Raw genomic sequence first — 19632 nt, 5'->3', positions numbered from 1 at the left:
GCACATAACTAGCACTTTTTAAAACCTTTTTTATTTCACTTAAAAAACTCCTGCAATGCAGGTAAGCATAGCCAGCAACTTGGGCAAAATAATCAAAAGCCTCTGTAGGCTAGTATTTCTGTTGTTTTAGGATTGTAATTGTCAGAGATGCAAATGCGGCTACTCTAGAGTAACGACTCCTCACAGCATTGTCCTTTTAGGCTTTTATTAAGTGCTGATTATTTACAGTGCTCGGAGCGATCTATATACATGTTGTCAGTCAGGTGTCAGTACCTCCGAATGGAGGTTGGCGCGTTTTCTTCCAGCAAAGAAGTTTGGGAAGACCTAATCTCCTCCCACGACGTTTCTTGCGTAATTCCGGGGTTGGCGGGATCGGCCTTCCCCCCTTGCTCCCCCCTTCCTGTCCCACCTTGTGCATGGGCTCCGCTACCTTGCCGGAGCCTCGGTCACCACTTCCTGAGTCTCCGCTTGAGGCGGAACTCTCCCTGCTTTCCCCAGCGCTTGGCGATGAGCTGGTACTTAAGATGGGAGGGACCTCCCGGTATCCCCTGTCCCTCACAGTAATTAAAATACATTACCCCTGACTTCAGTCAACTGTGACACTCTGTTAATGGAACATCAAAAGATAATCAGTTTTGTAGTGGATAGGTACTTGGGTCACAGGTGACGTATGTAATGCCTGTTATTCAGTCAGTAGAACATAAGATTCTTAATCTCAGGGTCATGGGTTTGAGCCCCACATTGAGCAAAGGATTCCTGCATTGCAGGGGGTTGGACTAAATGACCCTCATGGTACCTTCCAACTCTACAATTCTGTGATTCTAGTCATCATTGCTTTGTAGCTTCAGAAAACACTCTTCAAAAGAAATACAGTTAAAATCCAGCTGGAATTTTAAAAAATGGGTTACTCCAAAGATTTGTCAGTTGGAAGTAGTAGTAGTACCCAGTTTTTCCCACCACAAAGCTCTTAGATAAGAATTACATGTGAATACTAACCTGGCGTGCTCTGGTCCATGGGTTCACGAAGTCGGACATGACTCAATGACTAAATAGCAGCAGCAGCAGCAGCAACAACAACAACAACAACAAACCAGCAGGTCTTTCTGACACTAGACCCTATTCTGTGGTTTACTTCTGCAGTTCCTCAGTATAATCCTTGACAAACTTGAAATAGAATTTTTAATTTTTTAGTTTTGAATGCATCCACAATAGGCTTTTGGGGCTCTGGTCTAATCTCAGAAATTGCTTCTGGGGTAAAGCATACCTTGTATAAATCATGAAATAAACACAAAGGTAATTCAATAATGCAAACATACTTGCAAAGGGAAACGTGAACATTACAGAAAGCCCATCATAATTTATCAAAACCAAGACAGATAAGAACAATAACTTCAGGGCTACTTTTAGGATTTTCAGAACTTGACATTATGCACCACTTCTCCTAAAAAATCTAGATTGGGAGATTAACTTTATCAAGCCCTGAACCTGAAAGAGATCCTATACTGTTTAAGAGTTAGCATGGAATACATTTTTATTTTAGTTTTTGTTTTGTTCTAACTTCTAAAAAGGATATGGTCTGTTTGGATTATGGTAATTCTAAATTTAGGAGGAAATATGTGATGACTCAATACACGATGACTAGTTCTTGCAGTTTCACATTTCAAGTTATCAAGGCATTAATGTTCTCTTTGGGATCCAAAAAATGTAGGGAATTTTGCAGTCCCTTCATCCAACTTCACCCCACCTGAGTTGGGGGAGTGGTACCTTTGGGGGAGCACAAAGAGTGCAATTGGAATAGGAAATTGTGGGAGGCAGCTCCAGTGTATGTGACCCACATGTATCTTGACCCACATGGGTATAATGTTCAAACTCCCATTAAGCCTCTCATTATGTGTGAGCCAAAAAAGCTACAAATTCCCTGATCTACATATGAAAATAGAAGCATCAGAATAAAAATCTCTCAATCTTTCTATTTTCATTGTACAATGAGTGCATTTAAATATGAAGATAACCCAGATGGAGTTATATATATATTGCTAATATCTGATTATGCTGCTATTCATCTGGTTATTCTTTTCTCTCTTGGTTTAGGTGAAGTGGCGCCTTCCTTGAAAATAAAAGGTTGGTTTTGCTCATCTTTATAAAAGGTCACATGTTGTGTTAGATTAGATTGGTATTAGGCAGGAACAATGCAGCTGTATGCTGCCAATGCTTATTGCTAATTACATACATCTTTCCATTAATTGAGCATCCTCTCTGTAGATTAAAATCATTTGCATGGCATGCAGGATAGTTTGTTCCTGTGCTGTGCACACCGAGTATCAAGCTGGACTGTTGAATGTGAGTGTCAAAGGGATACTGCTTAATGGAGACAATACATGCACACAAGCTGCTAAGCTCCAAAGGGTTTGCAACTAGAGTTCATTTTCAGAGCATCCTATGCAATGCTAACCTGCAATAACAACACCTGAATTAGACTGCTCTGTTTGTTTGTTTTTTCTGGCAGAGTTCCCATATCTTTAGCAGCCTGGCATTTATAAATTCAAGAGCAGATTCCCTCCACCCCCTTCACTGTATTAGGAAAAAGCATATTGGATTCTGCCTATTTTCCAGCTGTTATAGGCAATAAGCCCCAAAGAAGCAGGAAAAAAAATGAGAGATTGTTTCCCAAAGTCAAATACACAGACTGACAGGCAAAAGAGCATGGCAGAAATACTTGGGAACTCATTGCTCAAATAGTCAGGACTTGTTATCTTTACAGAACAGAGGGGAGACTAGAATGAAATGAAAACTAACCCACATTTTGATTTGGGAAAGTCTGCCCTTAAAGGTTCCTGATCAGTTTTTGATCAGATTGAACAGCCTCCTATTGGCACTAACAGCCTTGGTCCCTGATATTACAGGACACCCTACTGAGTGCTGAAGAGGGACAATTTAAATGGTACAGAAATTAGCACAAAAATGTGCCTGTGCTATCATTCAAAACTTATACCTGGCCTTGATACAGTGCAATATTATTGGGTTCCTAGATGTAGTTGGACTGGAGCTCCTACCACCCCTGACCACTGGCTAAGCTGGCTGAGGATTATGTGAGTTGCAGTAAAAGACCCGAGATAGGGGGATCCAAGATTGAAGAACACAATACTGTACAATATACTGTACTGAGCAGGGATGGAAAGGAAACAGGGTTGCCAGAATCAACAGAGGACACGCCTTCTGCTCTTCTTGTTGTTATACAGAAGGAAAATAAGTAGTATGAAGGATAGTTTGCTGTATGTTTGAATTTTGAATATACACAACCCCCCCCTTTTTTTAGCTGAATATCAGCAAAGAAATAAACTGTGGGCTTGATCCAGAACTCTACCCATGCTCTGCTGGAAGAAAAGGAGGGAGGAATATTCACCAATTCCCCTCTTTACCCTGCAGCCCACTGGATCCTCAAAACAAACAAACAAACAAACAAACAAACAAACAAACAAAACTACTGGGGGGGGTTGGGAGACCCTCAAGAACAGCAGGAGCCTCTGCTGGATCTCAGTCCTTCTTCTGTGAATGGAAGGCGAGTCTGAATCTAACCCTATAACACAGCATATAACATAACAAGTGTCACTTCTCCTGAAGTACTATGACAGGAAAATATCAGCTTCCTGAAGATCTCCCTCCTACACAACTATTTAAGGCACAGAAGAGGAGTAATGTAATATATTGAATCTGTTGAGCTAAGAGAAAGTGAGAATGAGGTAGGAAGAATCAGCCAATGATGAGAGTTCAAGTGACACGTGAGAGTGTAGCAGAGCTATGGTGGCTCAGCTCCTGCCATCGTGAAAACTTCAGACAGGAGAGCTATGATCACAAGGGGAGCCATTCTGATTTCTGCATTTTTCCCTCCTAGATGGGAATGTAGAGCTGAGATAGGTGGATAGGGCCTTCATTTATAGCAGGTGGGGTGGTGAATATGTGCCCTTCCCCCAGATGTTGCTGGACTACTATTCCCATCCTTGACCATTGCCCATGCTGGCAGGGGCTGGTGGGAGTTGGAGTTCAACAACAGTTGGAGGGACACAGGTTTCCCATCCCTGTTTTATTGTCTAGCCAACTTCTAATACATTCTTGTATATTTTTCTGTGATCAGGTATCGGTTCCTATCTCACTGTCTCAGAGATACTAATACTAAAGCAATGCTTAATGGTAAAAGAGAAAGCACTGGCAATTAGCACCCTGACCCTACATAAGAAGATCCCTTCTAGGTGAAACCAAAGGCTCATCCAGTCTAGCATCCTGATCTCACAGTGGCCAACCAAATGCCTGTGGAGAACGTGAGAGCAATAGCCATCTCCTGCTTGTGATTCTCAGCATAGTATCTCAGATATACAAGGTAGCCACTAATACATAGCCTCATCCTCTATCCATACAGAAGTGGATCCAATATAACTTATTTTTACATGAACAGCTTATGACTGGAACACAGAAGAATAGTTTATTGAAATATATCTAAACTGCAAACTAACCTAACTTTATGTGTTTTCTCTCTCTCTCTCTTTAGAAGGAATCCAACCACCAGTGAAAAAGAAAGGTAAGCAAATTTCAAAGCTAGTTTAGTTTCATCTTCTACCACAAAATTTCAGATGTTCATAAATGAGAGGACTTCTTTCCCAGGCTTATCACTGCTGAACTGCCATGGGAAAGAGAACTACCTTCAGAAACAAAATTAAAAAATTCCTTCAGTAGCACCTTAAAGACCAACTAAGTTTTTATTTTATTTTATTTATACAGAAGTAACCAGACCCTTACTTCTGTTTCAGTGTATCTGAAGAAGTGTGCATGCACACGAAAGCTCATACCAAAATAAAAACTGAGTTGGTCTTTAAGGTGCTACTGAAGGAATTTTTTAATTTTGTTTCGACTCAGACCAACACGGCTACCTACCTGTACCTTCAGAAAGATAACATTGGTAGAGTGGATATAACATATCTGGATAACGTGAGATTTTGCCTGAGAGAGAACTGTTAAAACTGTTAGGAGCCGAGTTAAAGGGCAGTTTGACATCATCAACCAGTATATCCATTTTTGCATGGCCAAGCATTCTAAACAGCAATTGTTAAATTGGCCTATTCTGCAAATTTCAAAATGGCTATAATATATTTAATTTGGCCTATCAGGTGGCAAGGGCAGTAAAAAGGAGGGGGGAGGTGACAAGTTGCAGGACGTAAAGGTCAAGAAAATGGGCCAGGAGGCAAAGTCAAATTTTGTTGGGCTATCTACCTCTAACCCAGCTACAGTTCATCTATATGCTTATATTTGAATATACATTGGTGGCTGACTTCAAATGGAAAGGCCACAGCTGGAATAGGAGGTGGGAAAAGGCAAGAATCAAAGAATCATGGAGTTGGAAGAGACCACAAGGGCCATCCAGTCCAACCCCCTGCCAAGTAGGAAAAACCATCAAAGTATTCTTGACATATGCCTGTCAAGCCTCTGCTTAAAGACCTCCAAAGAAGGAGACTGATCTGATGAGGCAGACAATGGAGAACCATTGTGGAGGGGGAGAGGAACAAGGGAAATAAAAGTGGGCCAAAACCTGCTGGGAAGAGAGGTTGTGGGGTTGACAGTCACCCACAAACTCCATCATATTTTCCTACACATTCCCATCACTTGGTGTGTGGCTCACTCGTTATAATTTTTAGGAGATAAATGATGTTAGAAAGAACTAGATATCGAACTAGATAAAGTTATGGCCACATGCAGGCTTTGTCTACTGCTTAAAAGCTTGTTACAGTCACTAGTTATTTATTGGAATTTCTTTTAAATATTGCAGTGTTCTAATACCTATTGTATCAGGCCGCCTAACTTCCCAGGTACTAAGTCTCACTCAGCTCAGTGGGAATTGCTTCTGGGTAAACTTGCATAGGGCTGTGCTATAAATAAGGAGATGCCATTTAGACCCTGACACTGCTATCCCAAAGTAAAAATAAATATTGACCAAAGACCTTTTTAAAAATTAAGTGCTATGGATTCATGAAATCCATTATCCATTGGAATCCATTACCCCATTACCATTACTCTTTGAAATCATCAAGATGTAAATGCATGAAGAATGGCAGTCAGTTCCACCAAATGTTAAGGTATAACACCCACCCCACCCCTGCCCACAGCTATAATAATAACATTTCCACATATTGTGACACATCAAAATGCTTGGAGGTGAATATGGAGCTTCCTGCTTGAGCAACATATCCAGCAATTTTAATAAAAAAGAACTTCAAGAGCAGATAACTTTTTCCAGTGGGTGTTTTGTATCTCCAACATTTTTTATTTCCATAAACCAAAAAGCCTAGGCAAAGGTCTGGAAATTAACTCTTTCCCAAAACAAGTAGCAAATGTAATTCCTGGAGTTGGTTAATGACCACAAAGCGGGTTCTCTCATGGAGAGCATGTGTTGCGGTGGGGTCTGGCAAGTCACCCCTCTATTGCTGGGCAGGATCGTCTAGATGGCCATGACTGTGATTGGTTTCTTCTGGGTTGTTGGGGAGATTTCTATGTTGCAATTTTGATGGACAGCCCATATTCTTTGCACGCAGCATTGGGCCTTCTCTTTCGCTGTGTGCATCGGATTACCTGCCCACCCTCCCTTTAATTAGGCTTTTGTGTTTGACCTTGCTATGCCTGTCATGGGGTCGTCTGCTTTGGGGGCAGGGGCCTGGTAGGAATTTTTCCATTTGGCTGATTGACTGGTGCCACTTGGTTTTCACCCACTGCGTAGCAAATCGTCACAACTTGTAAGGTTGCGGTTAGGCATTGGTTAAAAATTGGTTGGTGGAGGGGTTAGGATTGGCTGTGCCTGGACCTCCATTGCTGCTGCTGCACGGGTGAATCCAGGGGCTCGCCATGCTTTTGTCCGTACCCCTGACAAGGGGCTAGGGCCACGCAAGAGCCCCTGGGAGAATCCCAGACCTAGAGGATGAATGTGGTCTGCGATGTGAATCCTCTCTATCTGGCCTGTTCTGCTACCCCTCTTGTTAGGCCTGCTCTGGGTCCTCCTCTAGTGATCTTACCTGGCTAGAATGTGTCCTGTGATAATACCTGGCTAGAATGTGTCCTGTGATAATAATGCTTGCCTGGATGGAGGATGGAAAGCGCTGTGTGTCTGACCACATCCACTTTTGCCATCTGGGAGGTTGCCCAAGAAGAAATATGTCTCTCAAGTTCCCCATCCCTGGATCAGGGTCACACCTCCGGTCTTTTGCTCTGTTAAAAAGTGCCTTTGTGTGTAAGGCAGGAGATGTTAAATATAATTACTATGCCATTAAGACTACTGCGAATGCTTTCATAACAAAAACTAACAGTATACGGCCTCTGCACAGTCCCAGGGCCTATGTGTCACACACCTGTAAATGTCACTTTGTTGACATTTTGCTGTCCCCTTTCTATCCACCTGCTTAGGACTGAAAACTCTTATTCTCCTTTCACTTCAACAATCTTTAAATAATATTCAGGGGTGGCAGTAACATTTTGGTAATGTTCATGTTTATGGAAATTGTTTAACCAGCCAACAAAAAACACCAGTCCTTATCTAAATCCAAAATCCCTCTTTCAAGCTGCAGAGCCACTTAAAATACAAGCGCTAGAATAGCACAAGACCTGTGGGGTTTTATAGAGTTTGCCAGTATGGCTGATGTTGGCACCATTTGGGTAATTAGTTATTCCATTCACTCGTCTCTAAAGAATATCCCAATTTGCATATTTAGTGCTTTCAGAGTTTAGCTGATTTTCTCTTTATATCTCCATATGGCACTGTGCTTCTTTTTGTATGTGAATTGCTTTTACCGTGGACTGCAGTGGGGGCTTGCTGCCTCTTAACTACTGCTCACCGGAAGACAATTTTGTGAATCTTCCTGCAAAGCACTTTGTGTTAAAATATACACACTTTTATTTTGGAAGACTGCAGGATTGCATAACTGTTTTTGTAGTGCATAACAGTGCATGGAGAGGCTTCCTGAAATCAGTGGCCACCTTTCAGGCATCAAAAAAAAAACCATAAAATGAATGTCCTTCATAAATGAATCCAGCATGGATCCATCCGTACCATAGCAGCACATCTAGAGTAAAGGACCACACCTGAGCAAAGAAATTATCATGTTCCGTCAAAGAAAACAGTATGCTTAATTAAAACAGGAGGTGTAGCTTAAATTCCTGTTCTCTTTTTGCACCCTAGGCAAAAAGAAGGCAACATGCTGAGATTATGTTATGCAGAATTATTAGATGGGAATTTAAGGAAGGTACAGGGAAGAGAGATATTCTGGTAGCTGCTGGTGTGAGAATAGAAAGGAAACAGAAGAGCAAAAAGCTTTTACATTGTGTGGAAACTCTACTATAATGTGGAAAACATCATGAAAATGGAATAAACTGCCCTGTGAATGCAGCCTTGGTAGCAGTCCGCATGGAAGAGTGGTGGCGCTTACATGACCTTCTGCCACCAGGATCACTGTGCTGTACTGGGAGAGTAACAGGGAGAGATGAGGTGGCAGGGAGTTTGGTGCAGTGCAGATGTGCCAGCAGAGCCAATCCAGTACTTCTGCTGGTGCACCATGCTGACCTGCTTGATGTTTGCCCCTTCCCCTTGTTGGTAAGTATCCAATGGCAGTGACAGGTCAGGAAAACACCGCCACCCTTCCACACTGACTGCTACTACTGGTGAGACTAATTGCCACTATAGCCCACTATTGTTAGCTCCAGTTGAAACATTTGTTTTATGTCACCACATGGTTAGGCTAGCTCTGAATTTAACCATCCCAAGCCCATAGGATTTTCTGGGTGACTAACGTTATTGTCACTATAGTAGCATACATGAATAAGTTTCTATATGGTTTAGGTAGTTTTGTCCCTATAATTCCTCAAAGAAAAGCTTCTGGGTTTTTTACAAACATTATTTTAAACATCCTTTTCATTTCATTATATATCATTTCCCAGTAAGCTTTAACCTTACTACAAGACCACCACATATGATAAAAAGAACCTTCTTTCTCTTTACATTTCCAACACTTATTTGATTTATACATTTTTGCCAATTTGCTTGGTGTTGGATACCATCGGTCAGGGGTGTAGGAAGATAGGGGTGGTGGGGGTGGCGCGCCCCAAGTGACGTGATCCCAGGAGCACCATCGCCGCTGCCCGCCCGCCCCAAAACGTGTGCCCCACCACTGTGCACAGCGCGCCCTGCCCCAAAACGTGTGCAACATCACTGCGCACGGTGCGCCCCGCCCCAAAACGCGTGCCACATCACTGGGGGCAGCACATCTGCTCTCCGCCCCCTGTGGCAGAGCATGAAGCTCCACCGCTGCCATCAGTATATCATTTTCATATAATTTTCTCTTAGACCATAACATGCTGTAAATTTTGTATCCATATTCCACAATCCTTGCCATGCTTCCCTGTCTGTATTATGACCGATATCTATTGCCCAATGTATCATTGAGGATTTTACTTGCTCATCCTTTGTCTCCCATTCCAATAATATTTTATGCATTTTAGACAGCACTTTTACATTACATTCCAACAGGTCTCTCTCCAGTTGTGATATTTGTTCCCCTTTGGGGGATCAAAAGTACTGGTACTTTCATGCAGTTCTCCCATTTTTGCCTTATTGCCCAACAAAGAAATAATCAAAACTATTATCTCTCAAATCAAAACACCTGCTGCTGTGGAGAAGAAGGGATATGTTTGACTTGCTGGCACTAATATTTTCATCACTGAGGGCTTCAATAGAGCTACACCCCAGTGGGGAAATCACTTAAAATTCTCAGCAGTAAAGCCTTAATCCATGATAAATCTGTATTGCTCTCTTCCTGAAAACAAAATAGACTTGTATTTGAATGCATCATAAAATCAGACTATTTCAACTATCTCTTTGGTAAACACAGAGCTGCTGGGTTTTCTAAGACCTGAGAGTGGTTGTTTGCTTCTCAGTGGATCCAAGTAAAGTAATTTGGGGAGGGAAGGATGCATGTATAATGGTTCCAGGACTGCAATGGAAATATTTTATAACAGTTAAGATTCCCAGCCATAGTATTTTTGTTTACTGTGGCACACAGAGCAAACAGCTTGATTTTAGCACACTATGTCCAGCACAGCAGTAAGAAGGCATATACTGATCACAAACTCTAATCATCTGCATGTAAAGGTAAAGGTAATGGACCCTTGGACAGTTAAGTCCAGTCAAAGGCGGAGCTCATCTCGCTTTCCCATCATGTCAGTGGGATCTTGTGGAATGCCAAATGGCCTGATAGTGAACACAAGGAAGCAATCAATCATATTGAGTCACATTGAGTCAGGTCGGGGACAGCGAGTGGCGCTAGGGAGGGAGTTGTCGCCGCGGCACCCCTTGGTGTGTGGAGTCCCGCAAGGCGCAATCCTTTCCCCAATGCTTTTTAATATCTTTATGCGCCCCCTTGCCCAGATTGTCCGGAGTTTTGGGCTGGGTTGTCATCAATATGCTGATGACACCCAGATCTATCTGTTGATGGACGGCTGCCCTGCCTTGGCCCCGGACACACTCACCAGGTGCTTGGAAGCTGTGGCTGGATGGCTACGTGGGAGCCGACTGAAGTTAAATCCTTCGAAGACAGAGGTCCTCTGGCTAGTTCGGGGCGACATGGGGTTGGGGGGCCAACTCCCATCTTTTGCAGGGGCTCAATTGGTACCAGCGCCTTCTGTCAAGAGTTTGGGTATAACCTTTGACGCCTCCCTTTCCATGGAGGCGCAGGTTGCATCCACAGCAAAGGTGGCATTTTTCCATCTCCGCCGCATCAAGCAGTTGGTCCCTTACCTCTCTCGCCCCGATCTGGCCACAGTGATCCATGCGACGATCACCTCCAGGCTTGACTATTGTAACTCGCTCTACGCAGGGTTGCCCTTAAAGCTGACCCAGAAACTCCAGCGGGTGCAGAATGCCGCGGCGAGGCTCCTTACAGGGTCCCGGCCGCGGGATCACATTCATCCAGTGCTTTACCAGCTGCACTGGCTCCCGGTGGAGTACAGGATCAGGTTTAAGGTGCTGGTTTTGACCTTTAAAGCCCTATGCGACTTGGGACCCTCGTACCTACGGGACCGCCTCTCCTGGTATGCCCCGCGGAGGACCTTAAGGTCCACAAATAATAATATTCTGGAGATCCCGAGTCATAAGATGGCTAGATTGGCCTCTACTAGAGCCAGGGCCTTTTCAGTACTGGCCCCAACCTGGTGGAACGCTCTTTCCCAGGAGACCAGGGCCCTGCGGGATTTGTCATCTTTCCGCAGGGCCTGCAAGACAGAGCTGTTCCGCCTGGCCTTTGGGTTAGACTCAGCCTGACCCCTGTGTTTTTCTCCCTCATGGCTTGGATTTATGGCCTACTTGAAATGAGGCTGCACTTTAAATTTTAATACTGTATTTTAATCTGTATTTTAATTAATTGTTTTTATGTTTTATTGTGGTTCTGTTGGTGTCGGCCGCCCTGAGCCCGGTTTTTGACTGGGGAGGGCGGGGTATAAATAAAAAATTTATTATTATTATTATTATTATTATTATTATTATTATTATTATTATATTATTATGGAGGATTGTAGCTTGCAGTGGGGACTCTGGATTAGCTGCATGTCAGGTGACCTTTCAAATATCTAATGTGGCCTTGGGCTTGCCGATTGGAAGGTCGGCGGTTCGAATCCCCGCGACAGGGTGAGCTCCCATTGTTCAGTCCCAGCTTCTGCCAACCTAGCAGTTTGAAAGCATGTCAAAATGCAAGTGGATAAATAGCTACCGCTGCAGCGGGAAGGTAAACAGCGTTTCCATGCACTGCTCTGGTTTCACCAGAAGCGGCTTAGTCATGCTGGCCACATGACCCAGAAAAACTGTCTGCGGAAGCGGACAAACGCCGGATCCCTCAGCTAATAAAGCGAGATGAGCGCCACAACCTCAGGGGTCTTTAACCTTTTTTTAAAAAAAAACAAAAAACCAATAACTTATCTGCTTTTTGAATTCCTGTATTGAAATTGCATTGTGTGTTTCTACAGGAAGTTGAGGTGCTCTGTTATTTGTTATGGTTTAAGGGGATAGCTTAGAGTCATAAAAGGCATTTAGATGAATGTTTCATGAATGCAAATCTGCCCACTGTACATCAGATTTGACGGGCTTCTTTTATATAACTATAAACACAAAAAAAGTAATTCTGTGTCTTCAAATGACCAAAATGGCCGTTCACCCCTTTCTTGGGTAAGCAATGGTTGCAGTCCATCACCCTCAGCTACAATCCCTGGCAGACAGAATACATGTGGTGGACTGGCCGCTTGGGAATTCCCCAGCCAGCAGGGTCACAGGGCGCAACTTCCTGCCAAAAGCTTAAGTTCAAAATGGGCCAATCATAAAAGCTGGTTGTGTGTGTCTTCCACAGTGCAGTCGCTTTTGAGTGAAGTGGTGCACCACCCCTGTCCTGAACCAGAAGCGTATTCAGGGTACCCTGTTAGAGGGGTCTTTGTGGAAGTCTCTATCGAGAAGCCAAGTGTGGGGCAGAGAGGTCATAGAGCTTCCAGTGGTGACCTTAGGACAGCCACCTTAGTAGATCAGCATCCTGGGATAACCATAATCCTTGACACGGCCCTGAAAAAGTATCAGGCCTCCACCAAGGAGGCTGGGATGGATATACACCCAATGCCTGAGCCAAATTCTTTCTACATTTTAATGCCCATTTTAATCCAGATCATCATCTGATTGGGTTATTTTATTGCACCTTTCTTTAGTCGTTACCTAGGGGAGGGTGGTGCTGTGACTGGGACCACAAAATTAACCCTGCTCACCTACCCAAACACACTTTGTCTTAGTTTTTTTGCTATTTCTCTGTTTCTTAAAGATTTTTGCCACCACCCATTCTTTCTCAATCTCATCCTTTATTTTTCTTCATCTTCTAAACACATGCTTATTCATCCTCTAGATCAGGGGTCAGCAACCCTTTTCAGCCATGGGCCGGTCCACCATCCCTCAGACCATGTGGTGGGCCAGACTATATTTTGGGGAAAAATATGAACGAATTCCTATGCCCCACAAGTAACCCAGAGATGCATTTTAAATAAAAGGACAAATTCTACTCATGTAAAAACATGCTCATTCCCGGACCATCCGCGGGCCGGATTGAGAAGGTTATTGGGCCGCATCCGGCCCACGGGCCTTAGGTTGCCTACCCTTGCTCTAGATGCTCCATGCTTTTCATGTGCCCAGTCAACATGCATGTTCACATGCCCTCTATCTCCTGCTGTTTGCTTGCTCTGAATCCAGAATGTACATTGGCTGATTGCCAATGCTTTTTTTCATATACTGTAGAAGTCAGCAGAAGTTGACTTTCTATGCCTAGTACATGAGTGTTGTGTTGCACCTTGTGTTCATTCACTATCCATTTGATAAACACCCCTGAAGATGTTGAAAAGACTGAACTGGAAGACCGAGGGGACGAGAACAGTGATGGCAACAAAGGTGGTTCAGAAGGCAGCAGCAAAATGTCAACAGGACAGGTGAATGGGGCCTTGGATGTCAGAAGGCAAAATCTGATGTCCTTTTCTAATTTGTATGGTTGGCAGACATCAGTATGGGACAGTTAGCATCCTGAATTGACAGAAAATAGGACTTCAAAGCAGCAAGCCAGCATAGAGATAAACCCTTGTTAATCTGTGGTTAAAACTACAAAAGGATCTAGCTAATTAGATTGCTAAAGATGTTATTTCCCACTCACTGAGCCCAACACTTTTGCAGTCAGAGGAGAGGAACAATGCTTAGCTAAAATTATTCTGATCACTGCTTGCCAAACTACTTCTATAATATAGGCTTTATTCTTTCTGCCTTTTCCTATATTGGTATATGCATTAGACATAAAGGAATCAAGACAGACATATTGCTGTCGGAATTCACCCCCAAATGCTTAAATATGAGCTTTAAAATTAAAGAGTTCATGTTATATTGGTGCAGGAGCTGGTCAATATAAGATTATATTTCATCATTTGAAATCAAACTCTAATCTTCCAGGATTTTGAATCGCAAAAACTGGAATATTCCAAGCAATGTTTGTGCTTTTGAGTTCCATTGATCTCAGTGGGAGAGTTATTAATTAACTGATTGAATGACTGATTTTGCATGCTGCCCTATATCCATAGATCTCAGGTGCTTTTAAGTAGTTGAAATTCTACTGTTGCTTGGAGGAACTTTACTGTGGCTCAGTTCACACAACACAGTGAAACATAATTAATGGTTTACCATGAATGCACCAAGCTGGGGAGAAGCAAACCATGGATTGTATCTAATTCTGCCTATGTGTGAGCAGAACAAACTTATTGTGCAACAGAAGTTCACCTGCCCCCTGCAGCTACCACATGCCCTTAAAAGCTGTTCTGGGGGATTGGGCGGCACTCTGGAGAACATCTGGTGGCACATGGGGTCTACAGGCGGAAGGAGAAGAATGTATGGTTTTGTTGCACAAGTGGAAGTTTGCCCATGCAATTTTGGATCCTACCTTATGTTCATATTACAACTGAATCTGAGCTAATGTTTGGTTTGGGTCCAACAAATCATGATCAGAAAGCTATACAGTATATATATATAAAACCCAAACATTGGCTATAGATAATTGTTTATTGGGAGTGAAACAAATCCTGGTTCAGATGTAATGCTGAGTCAGGGATCATGGTTTCTTTTCTCCCAAGTGCAAGCCAGGAGAGCAGGATGGAAAGAAGTAAGACCCATCACAATTTATGTCTTACTGTGGCATGTGGATGAGATTAGTGCTGAACTTTGGCTGAACCATACTTTTTGTGTGATTATACATGAAACATATCTATGTATCTAGCTTGCACACAAGCATTTTCTTGCTATTGTGGTTTAAGCCTGGGCAATAATGCAGGGAGAATACTCAGTCTGAATAAATACCACAGTGTATATGTGGAAAACAATTTCATATCATAATCTGTAAAATCTGTGCCGTGGCTTGGGAATTCCAAATGGAGCAGTGCAAGGCTATGCTGATCTGCTAAACTTTTATAGAAACATATCTCCTCAATATTTTAAAATTGTAGTTGAACAGGTTATTGACTTTTCATCTTAGAGAATATAAAATAATTATTTGCCTACAGGTGATGTGTATCTTTCTATTATCAGAAAAGGTGATATCCACAATCAAGGAAATAAAATACTAAACTGCTGTGAAACCAGCAGTGTAGAAAGAAAGCTGTGGACCCCCCCCCCTCCGGATTTTCTTGGTAGCTAATGAAAATTTAGCAATGAAATACTTCTTTAAAAAAACATACTCTCTCACAATAATTTAATAAACTGTACTGTCATCTTATAGAGAATCAGGATGGTTGCCTTGGTGACTGAGATTATCGTTGCTGCTGCTGGATTCTGTCAGTTTTCTAAACATGAATTCATAATATTTAGGATTTATTAACAATATGCCTCTCTGATAGAGATAAATTGCATCCTTTCAACTGGCCATGCAAGTCTTCTATGAGAATACAACTGCTTTGGCAACTCAGCAAAAAATGATATGATGTGATTAGCAGAAAATTAAAGCTATTTGTCATAGAGAATAAAGCAGATGCTGTTTAAAAAAAGGCACTGAAAGGAGGCTGAATGGGGGGATGTGATTTCTCCCCCCCCTTAAATGTTACAAATTCTTTAGGGTTGCTGTTTTTCTGCTATAAAACTGACCCCACTGAGTAGCAGTCAGGTTGTATCAGCAACCCAAATGTGGTAGTGGGTTTAAATCAGTACCTTTTCCCAAGAACATCAGGACTCTTAGGAGTGGCAAAGAAATTTGTCTCTTCTCTGGCACAGGTTGCCCCCTGTGAACATGGCCCCATAAAACTCATTGACAGTCACTTGCAATGGAGTCTGTTCTACATGCATAGCCCTGAATATAAAAAACAACAGGGAGCTCAAAAGAAACTGCACCTGAAAAATGTCTGGTGGGGAGCAAAGAGCAAATCACTGCTAAAGACTCATGAGGCAAGAGGTCTTGCTCAGTTGCACTAACACACAATTTCATCCTTGCACCATTTTGCAAATTTAAAGGAAGGAAGGAAACAATAAATTCATCAAAAAATATATATATTTGTTTACTGGGTGGGCGTGTGAGATGGCAGGGTGCAGAGGCGGAGCTACATGTACCAGTACCCGGAGCGGCGCACATGCTGTGCACCCAGGGGTGGGGCTAGCTGCGCACATCCCAGGGGCTAGCCGTGTGTGTCCCAGCGGGGCTAGCTGCCCGCCTGTGCGACTCTCCCCCAACTCCTGAGCTGTCAAAACAAAGGGGGAAGACCGCTGGCAAAGCGGTGCAGCTCCCCCTTTCCCCCGACGGCTTAGGACTCTACCCTGAGCCATCAGGGGAAAGGGGGAGCTGCGCCGCTTTGCTGGCAGTCTTCCCCCTTCATTTTGACAGCTCAGGAGTCAGGATAGGCTTGGGAGTCACGGGCAGGCAGTGTGCCGAATGTCACTCACCTCAGGATGACACCCGGGGGGGTCCACCCCCACCACACACCGCTACTGGCAGTGTGGTGTGTGGATGTGCCAGTCAGGGCATTGGATTGGCTCTGAGGAGCATCTGTGCATCCTCTACCTTTCCACTGCCTTGCCCTTCCCTGTCCTAGTAAGTGGCTTTGCCCCTTCCTGTTCCTTGTTAGCTCGACCCTACAGAGTGAGCCACTACTGTTCCTCCCCGCCCCCATGGAATAAATAATGGATTTTGAAAACAGCAACACTATCAAGAACACTGTTGTGTCTAGGCAATATATATTCTATTTCAAATGTTTCATTTCTAAGCTAGGTAACTTTGATGTGTTTTTGACATATTTTTTCCACTGCCCTCCTGCGACAATAGTATCTCTTTCAATAACTAAGTGATGTTTTGCTTCCAGAAATCCACATAGATAAGTCCGAAAAACCAGAGAAAACTGAAAAGAAGCCACCACCCAAAGGTAATAATTTCTATTTAAATTATTATGGGTATGTTCTCCTCCCTTTTTTCTGTTTCCAGTGCATTTCCGAGTGCAGTTAAAGGTGCTGGATATTAGCAATAAAGTTCTAAACTGGGCTTCAAGTAACCAGGCTACCTGGAGGACTACCTCCTCTTCTGTGAATCTGCCCATCCTTTATGATAGGCGGTTGCACCCTTTGTGTGTGCAACCTGAGTCAAGATTGGTTGCAACATGCAAAGGGGCTTTTTTTATGCTGGTGCTCTGTATGTCAAGTTCTCTGTCTGTCCCCCTATTAATTTGTTGGGACATCTTCCTCCTTAATTATGTTCTGCCAACAGTTGAAAGCATTCCTTCTTAAGCAAGCTGTTGAATTATCCTGCTGCTTCATGTAGTGGTTGTGTTTTTCTGTGTTTTACTTTTTGTGGCCATTTTCACTGTCTTCATGATTTGTATTTTAATGATTGGATCATTGTTGCATTTATATTTGCAAACCTCTTTGAGCAGTATCTTTGTGGATGGAAAAAAGTAGGGTATACTTTTTGGAAACAAAATAAGAATGGTAATAATTTCAAATATTCAGTGCACTAGCTAACTAGCACTGTTGTTTTTCCAATGTACTTTTAAAATTGCTTTCCAGGAACTAACTGGTGTTTTGCTTCCAGAAATCCAGACAGACAAGCCTGTAAAGCAAGAGAAAATTGAAAAGAAGCCTCCACCCAAAGGTGATGATTTCTATGTATTTTATTCCAAGTGTGTTCTGTTTATAAGAATGTGCAGAACTCATCAGAAACAGCTGAAAACACACAAATATCTGCTCTTGGAGTGAAAAGCCTTACCCATCAGTCAGTAGGTCATTTAGCTCAGTGGGGACTTGGCCAGATGAGCTGACCCTAATGGATATTAGACTGCACTCTAAGCCCATTCAGCTCAGTCATATGACTTGCTAACCCAGCATTAAGTGCCTGTTAGCTTCATTGGCTGGCCAGGAATCTGTGCTTTTATTTTTATGCTTGAAAAGCAAGTCTCTAGCTCCTGTAGAACCAGATATATGAGGCAAAATGCATAGGTGCTAATCTTCATTGCAGACACTTGTGTTCATAAGGCATTGGAGAGCACTGCAAAATATCTTGCCTCCTTCAGTCTCCCGTGAAGACAGAAGCAGCTGCAGTGAGAACACAGCGTGACCTTTTGCTGTGTTGCAGAGCAGTCTTTCGGAGGCTGAACTAAAAACTTGCTATGGGCAAAAATAAATAAACAAATATCAGGCTGGCTTAAAATCAACCATGGTGCAAACCAAAACGGAAACATTTACTATGATGGAGAGGACCAATTCCAAAACCATTCGTTTTGCACTTACACTGACCAGTAACATTAACACAGTTTGCCATCAAAGATGTTTCAAAAAGAATTACACAGCATCGAGGTCTCCTTGGTGCAACCAATTAGCTGGGTAAACAGGGTGTGTGTGTGTGTGTGGATAAGTGCAGAATGTATTGGCATGATGAGCAAATCTCTTTTCCTGCCACCAAATATAGGATAAGGGATTGTTCTAATTAGTTTGCCAGGCCTGCCTGGTGAGCCTTGGCAGCATCCTCACAGCACAATATGCTAATCTCGGATTGTAGGACAACAGTGACCACCACTTCCTCATAAGGACGCAGAAAGAGCCGTGGCTAAAGGCTATGTGCTTATCTGAGAGTGGCAGGTGCTGCCAAAATAGGAGACTTCAAATTCTAGGGATGATTAAACATTTTGACATCGCTTGGATTGGTGACATATTCTCCAGGGCAAGGCCATGGAAGCGCACCGGGGCTTCAGCATGACTTTCAAAATAAAGAAAGTCAGTGGTTCTTCACCTTTCACCCACTACCACCCACTAGATTCAGTGTCCCTGAAGTCACAAGTAACAAAAATTAGGATGTTAAAGTGGCACTTCAGAGCCCAGAACAGGCAATTGTTAATGAGCGTGGGGAGTGGGAGAAGGAGTGCTATGGTGGTGGTTGTATTCAGGCTTGAAGGATGGAACCAGGAGAAGGGGTTCAGAAAGGGTCATGGAGGAGAGAGTGTCATGCTGGGTTAGTGGTGGTGTAAATGCTCTTAGGTGATGGCTTGGAGATACAGGAGAGGATGTAAATGATGGATTGTGATGGGGTGAGTTTTGGAAGCTCCTGCAGGCAAAGGAAGAAAGCTTCTCAAAAAAAGAAGCATCCTTTTTTATTTAAGGACCTCTTTCTCCCTTTGTTGCCATTACAGTGCCCCCTCCATTGTTTTATTTCTGGAAGCTCCATGCACGTTCTTATTGTCTCATTATAAATTGATGGTGCATTGTTACTATTCTCTGAAGAACTAAATCTAGGATCTGAGAGTTTATTCTCAAGGCAGGGTGAGAATAATGCAACAACTGTCCTCTGCTGTCTGCCAGAAGCTTTTGCAAGAAGGGAGAAAGGGCTGCCTAAAATCCCAAATTCATCAGACTCCTCCCTCACCAGTCATTCTCTTGTGATAAGGAATATTGCTAAAGTTCAAAGGAAAGTTATTTTTATCAGGAAAATCTTGCTGAGGAAGCATTTTCCCAAGCAGTTTCTGAAGATTTTAAAATGTCTTTAATGCCAAAATTGGGGTGGGGGTGGAACAGCAGCAATATCAGTGTAA

The 19632-nt window shown here is 43.0% G+C and overlaps 1 protein-coding gene across 20 annotated transcripts in view; it reads left to right on the top strand.

The window, feature by feature from the left end:
• TRDN (triadin) overlaps nucleotides 1–19632 on the top strand; it is a 166150-nt gene that overhangs the window by 30479 nt on the left and 116039 nt on the right. For all 20 annotated transcript variants that reach the window (XR_004692212.2, XR_009557338.1, XM_035109215.2 and 17 more), the window contains 4 exons: nucleotides 2092–2121; nucleotides 4544–4573; nucleotides 16921–16980; nucleotides 17643–17702. Coding sequence is in view for 18 of the 20 variants with exons in the window: in XM_035109215.2 (XP_034965106.1) it covers nucleotides 2092–2121; nucleotides 4544–4573; nucleotides 16921–16980; nucleotides 17643–17702 (180 nt within the window). In the remaining 2 variants the exon portion in view is untranslated. The remainder of the gene's footprint in view (nucleotides 1–2091; nucleotides 2122–4543; nucleotides 4574–16920; nucleotides 16981–17642; nucleotides 17703–19632) is intronic.

This window comes from Zootoca vivipara, chromosome 3, assembly GCF_963506605.1.
Source record: "Zootoca vivipara chromosome 3, rZooViv1.1, whole genome shotgun sequence".
NCBI classification, from domain to species: Eukaryota; Metazoa; Chordata; class Lepidosauria; order Squamata; family Lacertidae; genus Zootoca; species Zootoca vivipara.
This window is presented reverse-complemented; position numbering and strand designations above follow the sequence as displayed.